Source organism: Balaenoptera ricei, chromosome 3 (assembly GCF_028023285.1).
Source record: "Balaenoptera ricei isolate mBalRic1 chromosome 3, mBalRic1.hap2, whole genome shotgun sequence".
NCBI lineage: Eukaryota > Metazoa > Chordata > Mammalia > Artiodactyla > Balaenopteridae > Balaenoptera > Balaenoptera ricei.
In genome coordinates, this window is record NC_082641.1 from 18,788,212 (window position 1) to 18,801,549 (window position 13,338).

The window sequence follows — 13,338 nt, forward strand, 5'->3', positions numbered from 1 at the left end:
TACTTTACCCTCAAGAGGTGAGGTATAATGCTGCACTCCTTAATTGTATGCTATACATAGTGACATTCTTCCAAGGAGTACAGTTTGGAATTAGGGAAAAATAAATAATTTACAGTGAAGAAACTGCACAAATGACAGCCAGATGATCGACAGTAATAAGTTATTTCCTTAGGATGTTCCTTTGATATAATATGATGAGCTTGACACTTTACCTCCTCCCAAAACCCAATGTAACCAGTCTAATCATGAGACCAAAAAATCAGACAAATATCAGTTAAGGAATATTCTACAAATTACTTGACAAGTAATTCTCAAGATTGTAAAAGTTTTTTAAAACAAGGAAAGTCTGAGAAACTATCATAACCATGAAAAACCTAAGAAGACTTGATGACTAAATGTAATGTTCTATCAAGTATGGAACCCTGGAACAGAAAAAGTCCATTAGGGAAAAATAAAGAAATCTGAACAAAATGTGGACTTCAGTTAATAAAAAGATGTAAATATTGGTTCATTAATTGTAACAAATGCACCAAACTAATATGATTTTGTATGGTTGGGTGTGGAAAATACAAAAATTTTCTGTAGTGCCTTAGACACTTTAAAAAATTAGGTTTATTTCAATAGTAAAATAGCAATGTATTTTGAAAGAGTATATGTATATAGAGAGAGAGAGAAAGAGAGAGAGACAGACAGACAGACAGACAGAAGAATAGAAGGAAAGTTCAGAGCCCAAGTAACAACACAAATACTGAACTCTGAAAGAGAAAGGTATAGACTTGGATCTAATGAATTTGAAGCTAATAGATTGGCCAGGTATATGTGTTCAGAAAGTATAAATATACGCAAGTAAAACTTCCTCATCTTGCTTAGAGAGAAAATGTATAAATAGCGATTTAACGATTCATTGAATATTATGAAAAATCATGATTATAGCAAGAGATCTCCAAATCTCAATGGTATAAAAAAGAAATGAAAACAGATGGGAAGACTCCGTGGGATTATTTATGTAGACTGTCTGAGGGGTATACGAAGCATTAACAGAAGAAAGAAAAAATCAATGAACCAAGAGGTGGAAGTAGAAATTGAAGGTGAGATATGAAGGTATGCTTAACTCTATAGAAATTGCAGAAAGGTAAAAGGAAGAATCATTGGGGCTTTTCAACTATAAAGTTACTAGTGAACTTCAAAGGAACACAGTAGGAACAGAGACCAGAATTCAGGTTTTTAAATGGTTGGTTATAAGTGAGAGAGGTGAAAGTGCAGTATATTGTATCTCATGGGGTAAGGGCTGGATCGGGCATATGATAATTGTGTTAGGGCCCTGGTTTTGTCACTTGCTAAATATGTCTAAGTAAACAGGTTACTTCAAATGTCTAAGCCTAGTTTACTCATGTATGAAATACAGATAATAATAATAATGTAACTCATCAAATTATTGTTAGCATTAAATGTTTGCAGCATATTTTTTGCAAAGTATATGCTCAGTGATGAGTAGCTCTTTTATTACTGTTGTCACATTTTAAAAAATGTTGACAGAGCAGAAGAGGAGAACGGGAGAATTGTTTGTCTCAGGTAATTTTTGGTGGCAACATATTGGAAATTTCAATCATGGCAAATACCATATTCAGTGGATGATGGATTGAGAGAGACATAAGATAAGTAAATTGAACTTAGAAATTGGAGATTTAAGTGATAATAAGGGCTAAAGTATATTTGTACCCATGGGAAGTTAAAAAGAAGGGGAAATAGACATAATTGGATGGAAAATTCAGGAGAGTTAAGGTCAGGATAATATATATACATCATTAATGTGAATGTTTAAAAGAATGTGCAACTGATATAGTTTCAAATTCATTGATTCTTGGTAATATGGAGATCAGTATTTTCAGTTGTATAATCAAGTTTTTATTTGTCTTGTAGGCAACTGCTGTGTCTTAAAATCTTGCTTACTGGGTAAGATACTGATATCAGAATCAATGATGTTTAGATTATTTTCTCTTTTAAGGAAGTACCATATTGTGTTGTAGTATGACCCGGAATTCCCAGGAGTTTGCATTAATTACACTCGTTGTTGCAATGTAATATATAACAGTGTAGAAGTTGGAAAAATTATGGGAAGAACCCAGAAAGGAAGTTGAAAAATAAATGTACTCAAACTCTTCACAATTGAAGGGCTTTGCCATCTATTAGTTTATTATTTATTGGTTCTGCACAAGTTGTTTGGACACTCTACCTTCTATTTATTCATCTTAAAGTGGGGGCAATTAAAAAAAATTCCTAATAAAGTTTAACTCCTTTTTGAAAAATTTAGTGACTGACTGATAGTTATGAAAATCCATTACACTAAGAAATATAAAGGACTTGAATAAAAGAATTAAGTGACAATCCAAAACTTGCTGCAAATTGGAATTATCAAACATTTAATTGCATATGTATGTGTGTATATGTGTGTATACTGTTTTGTAACAATGGATGTAAGAGAAGAAATGATCAGATTCTTGGAAAAATAATTCCAAGTGGTAATTGTGTACTTAGCTAAACTATACATCAGATGAGGAGGCAAGAGAAATTTTCAAACATGGAGACATTTACAAAATTATCTCCCTCCCACTCTTCTCTTAGGAAGTAAACTGATGTTTTTACTGACATTTTATTAATTCTTTTCAGACCTCGCCATATTTTGGGACTCACTTCAAATATAGTAACTGCATATTTACATCTGCTTTTAGGAATTCCTGTTTTAATACAACAGTTACTGAAACTTTTCCAAGGACTTCTAAAATGTCCTCCTCCTAAAGATAAGGAATAACACATCCCTTCTAACGTTTTCTTCATATCACTTGCTTTTCCTCTTTGGCTCAAGATTAGGGCTCTATTTTTAACATTTCTTTCTCTCTCTTCCTATGCACTTCTCTACCATTCCATCTTGATGAAGAATTTTGACAGTTTTTACTTAAGAAGTATTTGTCTGGCTCTCCTGATGTGGAACGTGGTGTGTCAATGTGTAATCAATCACATCCGTACTTCAAAGAATTTTGTGATTCATATTTTGTTTTAAAGATCTCTATGATTCTCATAATTTTATGTAATCAATATGTAAATGAATTAATGGACTTCATGTAAATGTAACTAGAACTTAAGAGTCAAGAAATTTCAGAGGAAACTTAGATAACAACAAGAGCAACAGATTCATTTTACCAAAGAGAATAGATGACAGGAAGCATATTGACGTTTCCAGTTAGTGATAGAATTTGGTATAAAAGCAATTTTAGATTATTTCTAGTGTATCACACCACTAGTTCACTCTTTTGTGTTGATCTAATACTTCTTTGAACACAAAAGTTACATTTTTAAAAAACATATAACATACATATGTTACATAGAATATGTCCACATATATTTCTGTAAAGGTAAACATGCAACGTAATTAAAAAGTTATGCATGATTATTATTAATAGTCAAAATCCCCCATGTAAATTCTAAGGAATTTTTATATTGCTTAACTCTTGAATGAAGGCCAGTTACTGTGATGTTATAAATAAAAAAGAATCTCAAGTTATTTATAAGTATTGAAATATTAGGCCTACTGCTTTCAGTAGTGTGAAAGATAGCCCATAATATTTCCAATATATGAGCACCAAAAGACCTCTTTTCACCTTGTCACTTTTGTGGTTTCCCGTTGTACATGAAATTATTTCCATTCATGGTTTTTGTTTTGCTTTGTTTTGTTTTTTTCACATTGTTTGTTTGTTTGATGTAAATCAAACACTTTTTTGTTTTTTTTTTCTGTTAACATCTGTGTGGTTGTTATGGGCTGAATTGTGTCCCCTAAAATTCATATTTTGAAGTCTTGACCATCAGTACCTCAGAATATGACTATATTTGGAGATAAGGCCTTTAAATAGTTAATTAAGATAAAAAGAGGTCATATGAGTGGACTCAGTATGATTGGTGTCCTTAGAAGAAGAGGAATTAGCCCAGGGGAAAGACCACATGAAGACATGGAGAAATGAGAGCCATGGACAAGCCAAGGACAGAGGCCCTTGGAAGAAACCAACTCTGCAGACTCTTATCTTAGACTTCTAGATTCCAGAACTGCAAGGAAATAAATTTCTGTTTTTTTAAGCCACCCACTCTGGTGGTGCTTTGTTATGGCAGCCATAACAAACTAATGCAGTGGTGTAACAAACATAAAAGATAGAGGTACTAAAAAAAAGATGATTAGTGTGGAGAAAGTAAGATCCACCAATTTCATGTACTTGCTTAGTATCTCAGCTGTGTGGTTTGAAATGACCTGCCCCTCCCAAGTTTTCTTTGTGCTGTCATTGCTTCTGATATGTGAATGCATGCAGAGGCACTCAGATTCTCTAGCAAGGTGCAACATGCAGTAATTCCTGACAAGAATCATTTGGTCAGCTGGAAGTGATTTGCATATTAACCTTCTTCAAAGGGCCTCACATCATGGCATACCCAGTCATATTGCTGGGGAAAACCTAGATGTTGACTTAATTTTTGCTCCAGAGTGGTTATGACATCGTCAGCTTTTGAAAAATTACATAAATATTTCCCAAAGCAAATTATACTGCAAATTATCACACTACATCAAGATTCTATTGAAGTTCCCAGGGATGAGACAAAGGTGAAGTCGAAGTCCTGAGAGGAGGAAAAGGAATTCAACAGTTGTTCTTGGTAAGGATGACAAGGAGAATCTGCAATTATGAGACATAAAAAGAGCGATGGGAAATGCAGATTCAAATGGCCTAATTGCCACAACATAATTATCAGTTATATATTTTGAAGTAAGCATTTAATAATAAATAGGACTGAATATAATTTGCCTATATTATTTATATTTCTAACTGTTTTCCCCATGTGTGAATTTTTGCTTTCACACTTAGCAATACAAATATAATTATAAATATTTCATAAACACAGGTATTGATGATGTCTGCAGAATGGATCTATAAATAACTTTTATTTTTCCTATATATTGTTTTAATATTTCAGTAGTCACTTGTATATTTATAATATTAAGAAAATATATTATTACCTTATAGTTAGTTACCTGTTTTGTTAAGTGTATTTCTGGATAGTGTAAAGTTCATTTAAAAGTAATGTAATGAGTGTAGCTTACCTGTCTGCTTATAAAATCTAGTATTTCTAGTATTAGAAATCTCATCAAATTAAAAAGTAAAAGTTTTTACAGAGGAGGTTTATGGTATTGTTTATATTAGAATTATTGTAGATGATGCGTAAAGAAGCCACTCTGAGCTCCAATATAATAACGATATTCACAAAGTTGAAATCCATGTTAATAAAATAAATCAACTACCAGATTTTGCATTTGTGTTCACTTTAAGAGTTAGTATTTGGTTTGAATTTTCTGAAGTCCCTGATCTTTCATTTGTTTGGTACTGCTTAATAAATATTTTTAGACATGCTATAAATCCATTCTGTATTATTTGATAAATATTTTATTTTCTTTGTTCATGAAAGAATCACTAGACTGTAAGAAACTCTGAGAAGCTGTATATCAATTTCTCTTCCCCTGTTTAAATCAATGACATTTTTTTTTCCCAAAAAAATGTTTCATGAAAACACAACTTAAATTTTATCTATGACTGAAGACTGCAATGATCTGGTGATTTGCTAAAACCAACCTTCCACCCTTCCACACCCTGGCACAATATTAAAACAAAACTAATATTTATTTTAATGTGGAGCTTCAGCCCTGAGGCCTCTCTTTATAAAGAGGATTTTTTAAAATTTTCTTTTTAAAAATTTTATTTCTTTGGAAAACAATGAATATTTTCATGAACACCTTTAATAGGAACCAATATTAAGATCAAACATTGCTTTTAAAATTTGGGACTTACATATTGAATTTGATATTATCGCATTTATTTCACTTTTCTCAGAGGGTAGGAAAAACAAATGTGTTTTGGCATACAGTTTAAAAAAGAAAAAAAAGAGCATTTTCATTATAAGAAGATGGAGTTCAGAAAGTATTCTTCTTTTTTCCTTAAAAGGAATGAGAAGTCTGCGTGTTGCTATTGCTCCTTGACATAAAGCCAGTGTCTTTGTTTTATGTCCTCTGTGTCTGAATCCCGCAAAGCCATCACAGCAGAGTGTACTCTACACGACTTTAAATAATAAGAGTTTCAATAGGCACTTTAGTGGAATTAAGAAAAATCTAACACTCTTCCACCATGATGCCACATAGCTATCTTCGTTCTAGGTTGTCACGTCAGTAAATTGTATTTAATAGGCCTGAGCTTGTCTCAGTGTGTTTCCAAAATAACAGAACAAAACCAAGCAAGTACACATTTTAGGAATTACCTTGTGTTGGCAGAGTAAACCAAAACTGACAATATGATAAATATAGCAACTTGCTAGAAACCAAATAATCAAAGGAATCTTGTCCTAGAAAGCCTGATATGTGTGTTTGTGTGTGTGGTGTGTGTGTGGTGTGTGTGTAGAAGTGTGATTTCTATTTATGTTCCTTTCTCTTAAATTTCTTTTGTTGGTTGTGTTTTAGCCTTTGCTTCTCCCCTAAGTGACTTTATCAGTGTTATAACTCTCTTCTTCACCAAACATGTCTGCCAAGACTTTAAAGTGCGGTCCCCAGTCTGTTAGATAGGTGTAGTCCTGGTCCGCTTCCATGGTCAGAGACTCTATGGAACTAAGAGAGTCGGCTACTGATCCATCGCCTTCATAGGCATATGTCGCCAATGAATCGTATGGTGGGGCGGTGGGGTCCACATCATTTTCCTGTAGCCTTTGATTAATGAAATCCCTTATGTCTGCGTTATCTTCCACTGGTGGTCTCTGACGAGGCAAACAGAGAGAGTCTGGTTTTATATCCCTGCGAATTTTGTTATCTTCAATCACTTTTGGGTTTCTCAGAGCACCAATGTCGAAAGCCTGGGTGTCCTCCTCCCCACCTCCTTCATCATCATAATGGATAACATTGTCTCTGATGTCTTCTTTAGAGGTCATCAGGGTGTCTTTCTTCTTCTGCCTTCGCAGAGCTACATACAGCACAACTATGGCTAGAACAAGACAAAAATTGCGATATGAGAATATGTCAGCCCATCTCTCCATAAAAAATAAAATTGATCAGGGCTGGCTGAGTGTTTTTAATGGTACCCCATTATTTTCAAAGTAAACATACTGTAATCTATAAGGGTCATATCTATGCTGACTTTTTTTCATTGTTTAAATTCAACTTCATTTTGAAATTGTAGCTAATATGAAACCATAGCAAAATTATTCACAAAAATCAAACAATTGTAGCCTTACATTTAACATGCATTGTATTTAAATATCTCAGTGTCATGTAAAAAGTGTGCGTTACAAAATTTAAAAAGAAAGAAAAGAATGGTTGTTCCAATCATACAGAGAACTGTATAGTATTGAAGTAATAAAACTTGAATATTGTTTGCCCATAGCTAACACTTAGATATTATTCATACCTATATTTCTCAGTTGTTAACATTACTGTATTTATAATGAAATAAACACAAATTACGTGACACTTTTAAATACAATAAACAAGAAAGAGAGAGAGAGAATATAAAATATAAGGGCCTTAGCTTTTCAAATTATGTCAGCTAAGACCACAAATTATTTAAATTTCTGTGTCCTACCATATTGAGATATTTTCCAAACCAAAAGTCTAGTATTCAGGTTACCTTCTTGAAGCAAGATAATATTTTGAAATAGTTAATTTATAGACCCTCATTATTGAATATCTCTTTGTTCCCCATTAACTCACAGCCGTCATTACATCAACAGTGTTTATTTTTTTTCTGGGAGTAAATAAGCACAGGTTCACACCATGAAGTCAGTGCTCAACTTTGCCCGGCATAATACTCCCCCCCTCTCCTCCATAGTGGTGGCAATAGATTGAAAGCCAAAGTGTTTGATTTACCATAACAGAGTCTGGAAGAAAGACTCTTGTCTTAGGATTAGAAAGTAGGAGACTGCATGATGATAAAAGCCCATTTATTCCCTCTTCTTCCAAAATTAAGGAGGAAGACAGAGGAGATATAGGTAGAGCTTCTGTACAATGGGCCTTGCAGAGATGTTTAGCACTCTGCACCCCTTCCAGGCTTTAGGCAAATCTCAGAACTAAAAGCACTATTGTTTGTTCACCCAGAGAGTGTGTGAGAGACTGTAAACCTCACAGAGAAACCCTGCATATGTATAAAATGGCTTTAGAGTATCTATGGCTGAGAAAGAGACTAGTTAGATGTGCTTGAGGGTCAAATAGAAGTTCCCAAGCACCACAAGATTCTCATGCTACCTCTCACCCTAAAAAAGACATTAAAATGGCTAAGAATCTACTGGAATATCTAAAGGAGTATGAGATTGGCTAAGGAGATCAAAGAATAGATGGATTTGTAAGCAGATCCCATGGCAAGACTAAGAGTGTCAACATTCGCAGCTGTGTACTAGCAATCCACAACTAGGAGCAGGGTGGACACTTGGTAAATGTTTGGATGAATGAGTGGCAGATGACAGTATGTGATAATGCTAACCTAAGCAACATGAATTGTTACACTGTAAGAGGGCCAAAGAGGACAAAGACCAGCATCCACAATATGCCAAATCATGCTAGGTGGATACGGAAATACTCTGGGACTCAGACAGCCCCCAAGAGTATGAAAAAGAAGCGCTTGTTTTGAAGTTAAACACCTAATTGATCTTGCTCAACTTCAGGTGTGAGAACACTATTTTGCATCTTCCCTTTTAAAGGGGTTTATATCATCAGCACAAACAGATGTCAGATATAATTTATAATTCTAAATTTTAAGGACATAAAGAATACTTTGTTCTACACATCAAGGTTATTTGCGTGGAATTAATATCTGCATCATGCAAATTGGACCAGAACTCTACCCTCCAAACCAAAATGAGCTTCTGACTCAGAGAATGTTCTTCACAAATTAGTATATAATGCCTTGTACCATGCTTTACACCCTAGTAAGTTTTTAAAATTCTATTTTCTATCCTAGAGATAAAGGTAGGTATGTGCATTTGTCAGAATATTTTGGTTAAATAATAAACATGAATATATAAGCTGATCCCACAGTGCCCAACTGTACTTCTGTTGCAATTTTAATTTAAAGGAATGCTTAGAAAAATAGAAAATCTGTCTTTGCTTTTGTGAATCTGGCAGCGAATGAATAAATGAAATACAGTCAGCTGAACAGAGCTGATGGAAGAGGGAAGCCCCTAAAGTAGGTTTTCATTCTCACAGAGATGTTACAGAATACATTTACTTCAATCCTTTCCCTTTGCTGCACTTCTTGATATTTCACTGTGTTCTGTTCTGTTCTAGTGGGAATGGTTAGAGTTTTTGATGTGAGGAGATCTGAGAAAAGTGGAATAAGAATTGTGTCTGGCCAGCACTTTAGACAGGAAAAAAAATTTGGAGGTGCTTTTACCTTCTACTTCTTTCCTGTTCTTTCTCTTTTCTTTATTTCTTTATCAAACTGGTACTTGACAACTACTGTTCATCTAGTATAATTTTAAAGGTTATACAACACTTTATTAGGCAGCAATAATTACTAGGATGTAAAAAATGAATTTAAAACCGTTGCTGCAAATGAGATATTTGTCATAAAAAAGTTCATCGCAGCAAGTGCCACAAACTGTTATTACTTGAAAATTCCCTAGGGCTTGAACATACTTTTATATTTTTTGATGATGTTATTGATTTATTTCTATTGGTATATTTCCATGTGGAATAAAATAGAAAATTAACACTCATAATATAATTAACTTTAATAATAATTATATAATTCAGTATAGATAGATAGTCTTCCTTCTATCCAAATGTAGCATCTCAATGAAGAAAAACTGATTTACATGCTAAAATGAGGAGTGAGATACACAAAGAAGGGAGGGGGAGAGAGAGAGGGAGAATATGTGATTAATATTGAAACCAACCTAAGAGTATAACAATGCACAGTAGGATTGCAATCAAAGCCCCGGTGCTAAGTCCTACAGGAAGAAAAATTGCTTCCACGTTACAAGACAGGATGGTACCATCAGAGTCACATCTACAAACTCGAATAGTCATTGTGTTTGTGCTGCTCTGGACAGGATAACTGCTGTCTTCTATTACAACAGGGAGGAAATACAACTCTTGCTGCCTGCGGCTGTATCCATTTCTTCGGGTTTCAATGCCAGCTGTGTTGTCTACAAAACATGACATTTATGATAAGATGGTTACCATGAGCATCACTTCAGATCTTCAAGTTGGTATCTGTTAAACAGTAGGAAGCTCTTCTTGAGTCAGCAAAATACATCCATATTTTAATTCTTTCTTTTATCATTATGAAAGCTGCCAAAATGTAATCAAATGTATTCAAAACAATCCTTAGGAAAAGAAGAGACATTAATCTTGTCTGGTGTACGAATTAAATTTTCTATTCAGAAAGAATAGAAAATTGTTTACAAGACAAGAGTATGTTGTGTTGACAGACTATTTTTTATGACATCAAAATCTCACAGAGAAAAAATACTTCAGCGGATGTTTTCTTACATGATTAGAAGAGCCAAGATTACAAAGGATGAGTCAGTATAACATCTTACCTAAGAACCTGTTCTTTAAAATTGACAAATATCAATATAATATTTCAGATAAAGCTTGATTTTTGATGTTTCCCTAATCCATATCTATAATACATATATATGTATATGTGTGAATATATATATATGTTTTTTTCACTTTTGCAAAACATCATAAGAAACATGGAAAGGAAAATAAAATGTGTGAGAAACATCGATTCATTAAAATATTTAAATATCATGAATTATAATAATCATCACTTTAATATAATCACAAAAGTACTTCATTTTAATTTTGATACAATGAATGATACAACATTTACTTGGAATAATCCAAGGCAATAAGAATTTAAAATTTTATATTAGTACAACTAATATTTCTATTGAAAGTGTTATTTTGCATGCACTTGTTCTTTACTTCTTTTATTTCTGTACAGAAAAGTGGAATTTTTGTTTTATTCATAACACTATTTCATTTTTTGAGTCTATTGAAGTCACTCCCAGAAACATTTTGCTGTTTTTTAGAAATGTACTAATATTTAGTCCACTGTAGCCATACATGATACCCACTTTGGAATCAGGTAAAATAATTTTAGAAAGATATAGTACTCATTAAAATACAAGTATGTCAGAAAAATGTTACTATATCAGTAATATTCCATTCATTCTATTTGTAGATTCTAATTTCAACAATGAAAAATTAAGCACCTTCTCTATACCCATTTCAGTAGGAAGCACAAAACTCAGAAAAGTTTATGTGATAAGATAGAATTTGGCAGGGGAATATCAATTTGTCATTACACAGAGGATATTTTTAAATTGAGAAACAAAATATAAACCTGCCAAATGTCTATTATAATATTCCCACTAAGAGTCAGTGGTGTTAGGCACTTGTGTTGACGGTAGGAATAGAAAAATGGGGACTAGTTGAATCAATATTGAAATCTTCAGCCATTGATGGTTGTATACTTGAGTCTGGGGAAAGGAACAGTCAAGGATTAAAGCCTGAAACCTGGGTGAAAGTGATTAATAGAAATAGGAAGTCAGAGACTCCGGTGTATTTGCACTTAGGGAGCTAAGGGTTTGATATTCTTGAACATGTTATGTCAAAAGGCAGTCTCCCCTTTTTTAAAGATTTATTTTCAACCCAGTATTATAATTGATATGTGACCATATAGAATTCATTATGCTGTCCATGGTGGGAAGAAAAAAGACATATTAAAGCTCATTATCACCCGTAAAATGGTTTCCATCGATTGACAGATAAAGAAAATGCGATATATATTGTATATACACACAATGGAATATTATTCAGCCATAAGAAAGAAGGAAACCCTGCCATTTGTGACTACATGGATGAAGCTGGAGGGTATTATGCTAGTGAAATAGACCAGACAAAGACAAATACTGCATGGTAACACTTATATGCGGAATGTAAGAAAAAAAAAAAAAGCAGAACTCATAGAAATAGAAAGTAGAAAAATGGTTGCCAGGGCCTGGGGGTGGGAGAAATAGGGAGAGGTTGATAAAAGGGTACAAACTATCAGCTATAAGATGAATAAAGTCTGAGGATCTGACATATAGCATGGTGACTGTAATTGATAACACTGCACAGTATAATTGAAATTTGCTAAAAGAATAGAACTTAAATGTTCTCACAAGAAAAAAAAAAGGTGAAAAAAAGTGTCTACCCATTTAAACAAAAAAACTTAAAATTACACTTAAAATATATCAAGATAAAACAGGGGCTATGGTAAATGGCATGAGTGGCAAATGCATGTTCAGATCATGACAAAATACTATACTTTGAGGCAAGATGATCTGATTCATATTATTATGATTAATCATATATAGATTCTCCAGCAAAGATAAAATGGTGGAAAATAGTCAATACTTTCGTTCCTGAATGATGTGACCATCTACTTAGTTACCCAAGCCAATGATCTAGAAGTCGTATTAGTCTTCTTCTTCATCATATTTACATACGGAATCTAGGAGATCTAGAATGAAGCTCTATGTATTCTATCTCCAACCACTCACCTCTATCCTCACAGCCATTACCTTAATCCATTGGATTATCCTAATCCAAGATTCTCTCATCCATTTTCTACAATAGTATCAGAAGTAGTCTTGTATCCTTCTATTGTCTTTTCCAAACTGCATCCAGACTGATTTGCTAAAGTGCCAATCTGAATATGTTAAACACTTGTGTAAACCTTTCAAAGACTTCTCAGGTCATTGGATTTAAGTTATACACTCTTTAAATGACTTGTAGACAGGTTGACAGTATGGTCCAGTTTGACTTGGACAGCCCTATTCTAGGTGTGCTGCTCTAATTAAAATTACAAACACTGTCCACTGCTATTCTCAAACATACTCCAGTTTTCATGATAAAACATGTGGTATCCCTACCTATTAGGCCTTTCATAATTGGGACCTTGTTTCATTCCCAGCCATTCCTCACATTACGTTATTAGATGGCGTAAATCTTATTGAATTTCCTTCTGTGACTCTAATTTCCTTCCCCCAAGTATTTGAAGAAAACTAACTTTAACTTTCTCAGAGCATCCTTTGATTCCTATCAATCATCACCATCATTATATCATCCATCTTATCACTTGTTCATTTGTTCCATAAGCATAGAATCTAGCAAGAATTAGCTTTTTTCTACCCAATATTATGAACTCAGGAGTTTTTATTCCCTATATTATGTCTACAGAAACTTAGAAGAGATAAAATATCCAAAGTCACAGAACA

At 33.5% G+C, this 13,338-nt stretch overlaps 1 protein-coding gene across 4 annotated transcripts in view; it reads right to left on the reverse strand.

Moving 5' to 3' along the window:
• Positions 1-5,873: 5,873 nt before the first annotated feature.
• CDH12 (cadherin 12) overlaps positions 5,874-13,338 on the reverse strand; it is a 276,586-nt gene continuing 269,121 nt past the window's right edge. For all 4 annotated transcript variants that reach the window (XM_059919224.1, XM_059919226.1, XM_059919225.1 and 1 more), the window contains 2 exons: positions 9,958-10,209; positions 5,874-7,052 (listed from right to left, as the gene is read on the reverse strand). In XM_059919224.1, coding sequence (XP_059775207.1) covers positions 6,553-7,052; positions 9,958-10,209 — 752 coding nt within the window. In that variant the 3' untranslated portion in view covers positions 5,874-6,552. The remainder of the gene's footprint in view (positions 7,053-9,957; positions 10,210-13,338) is intronic.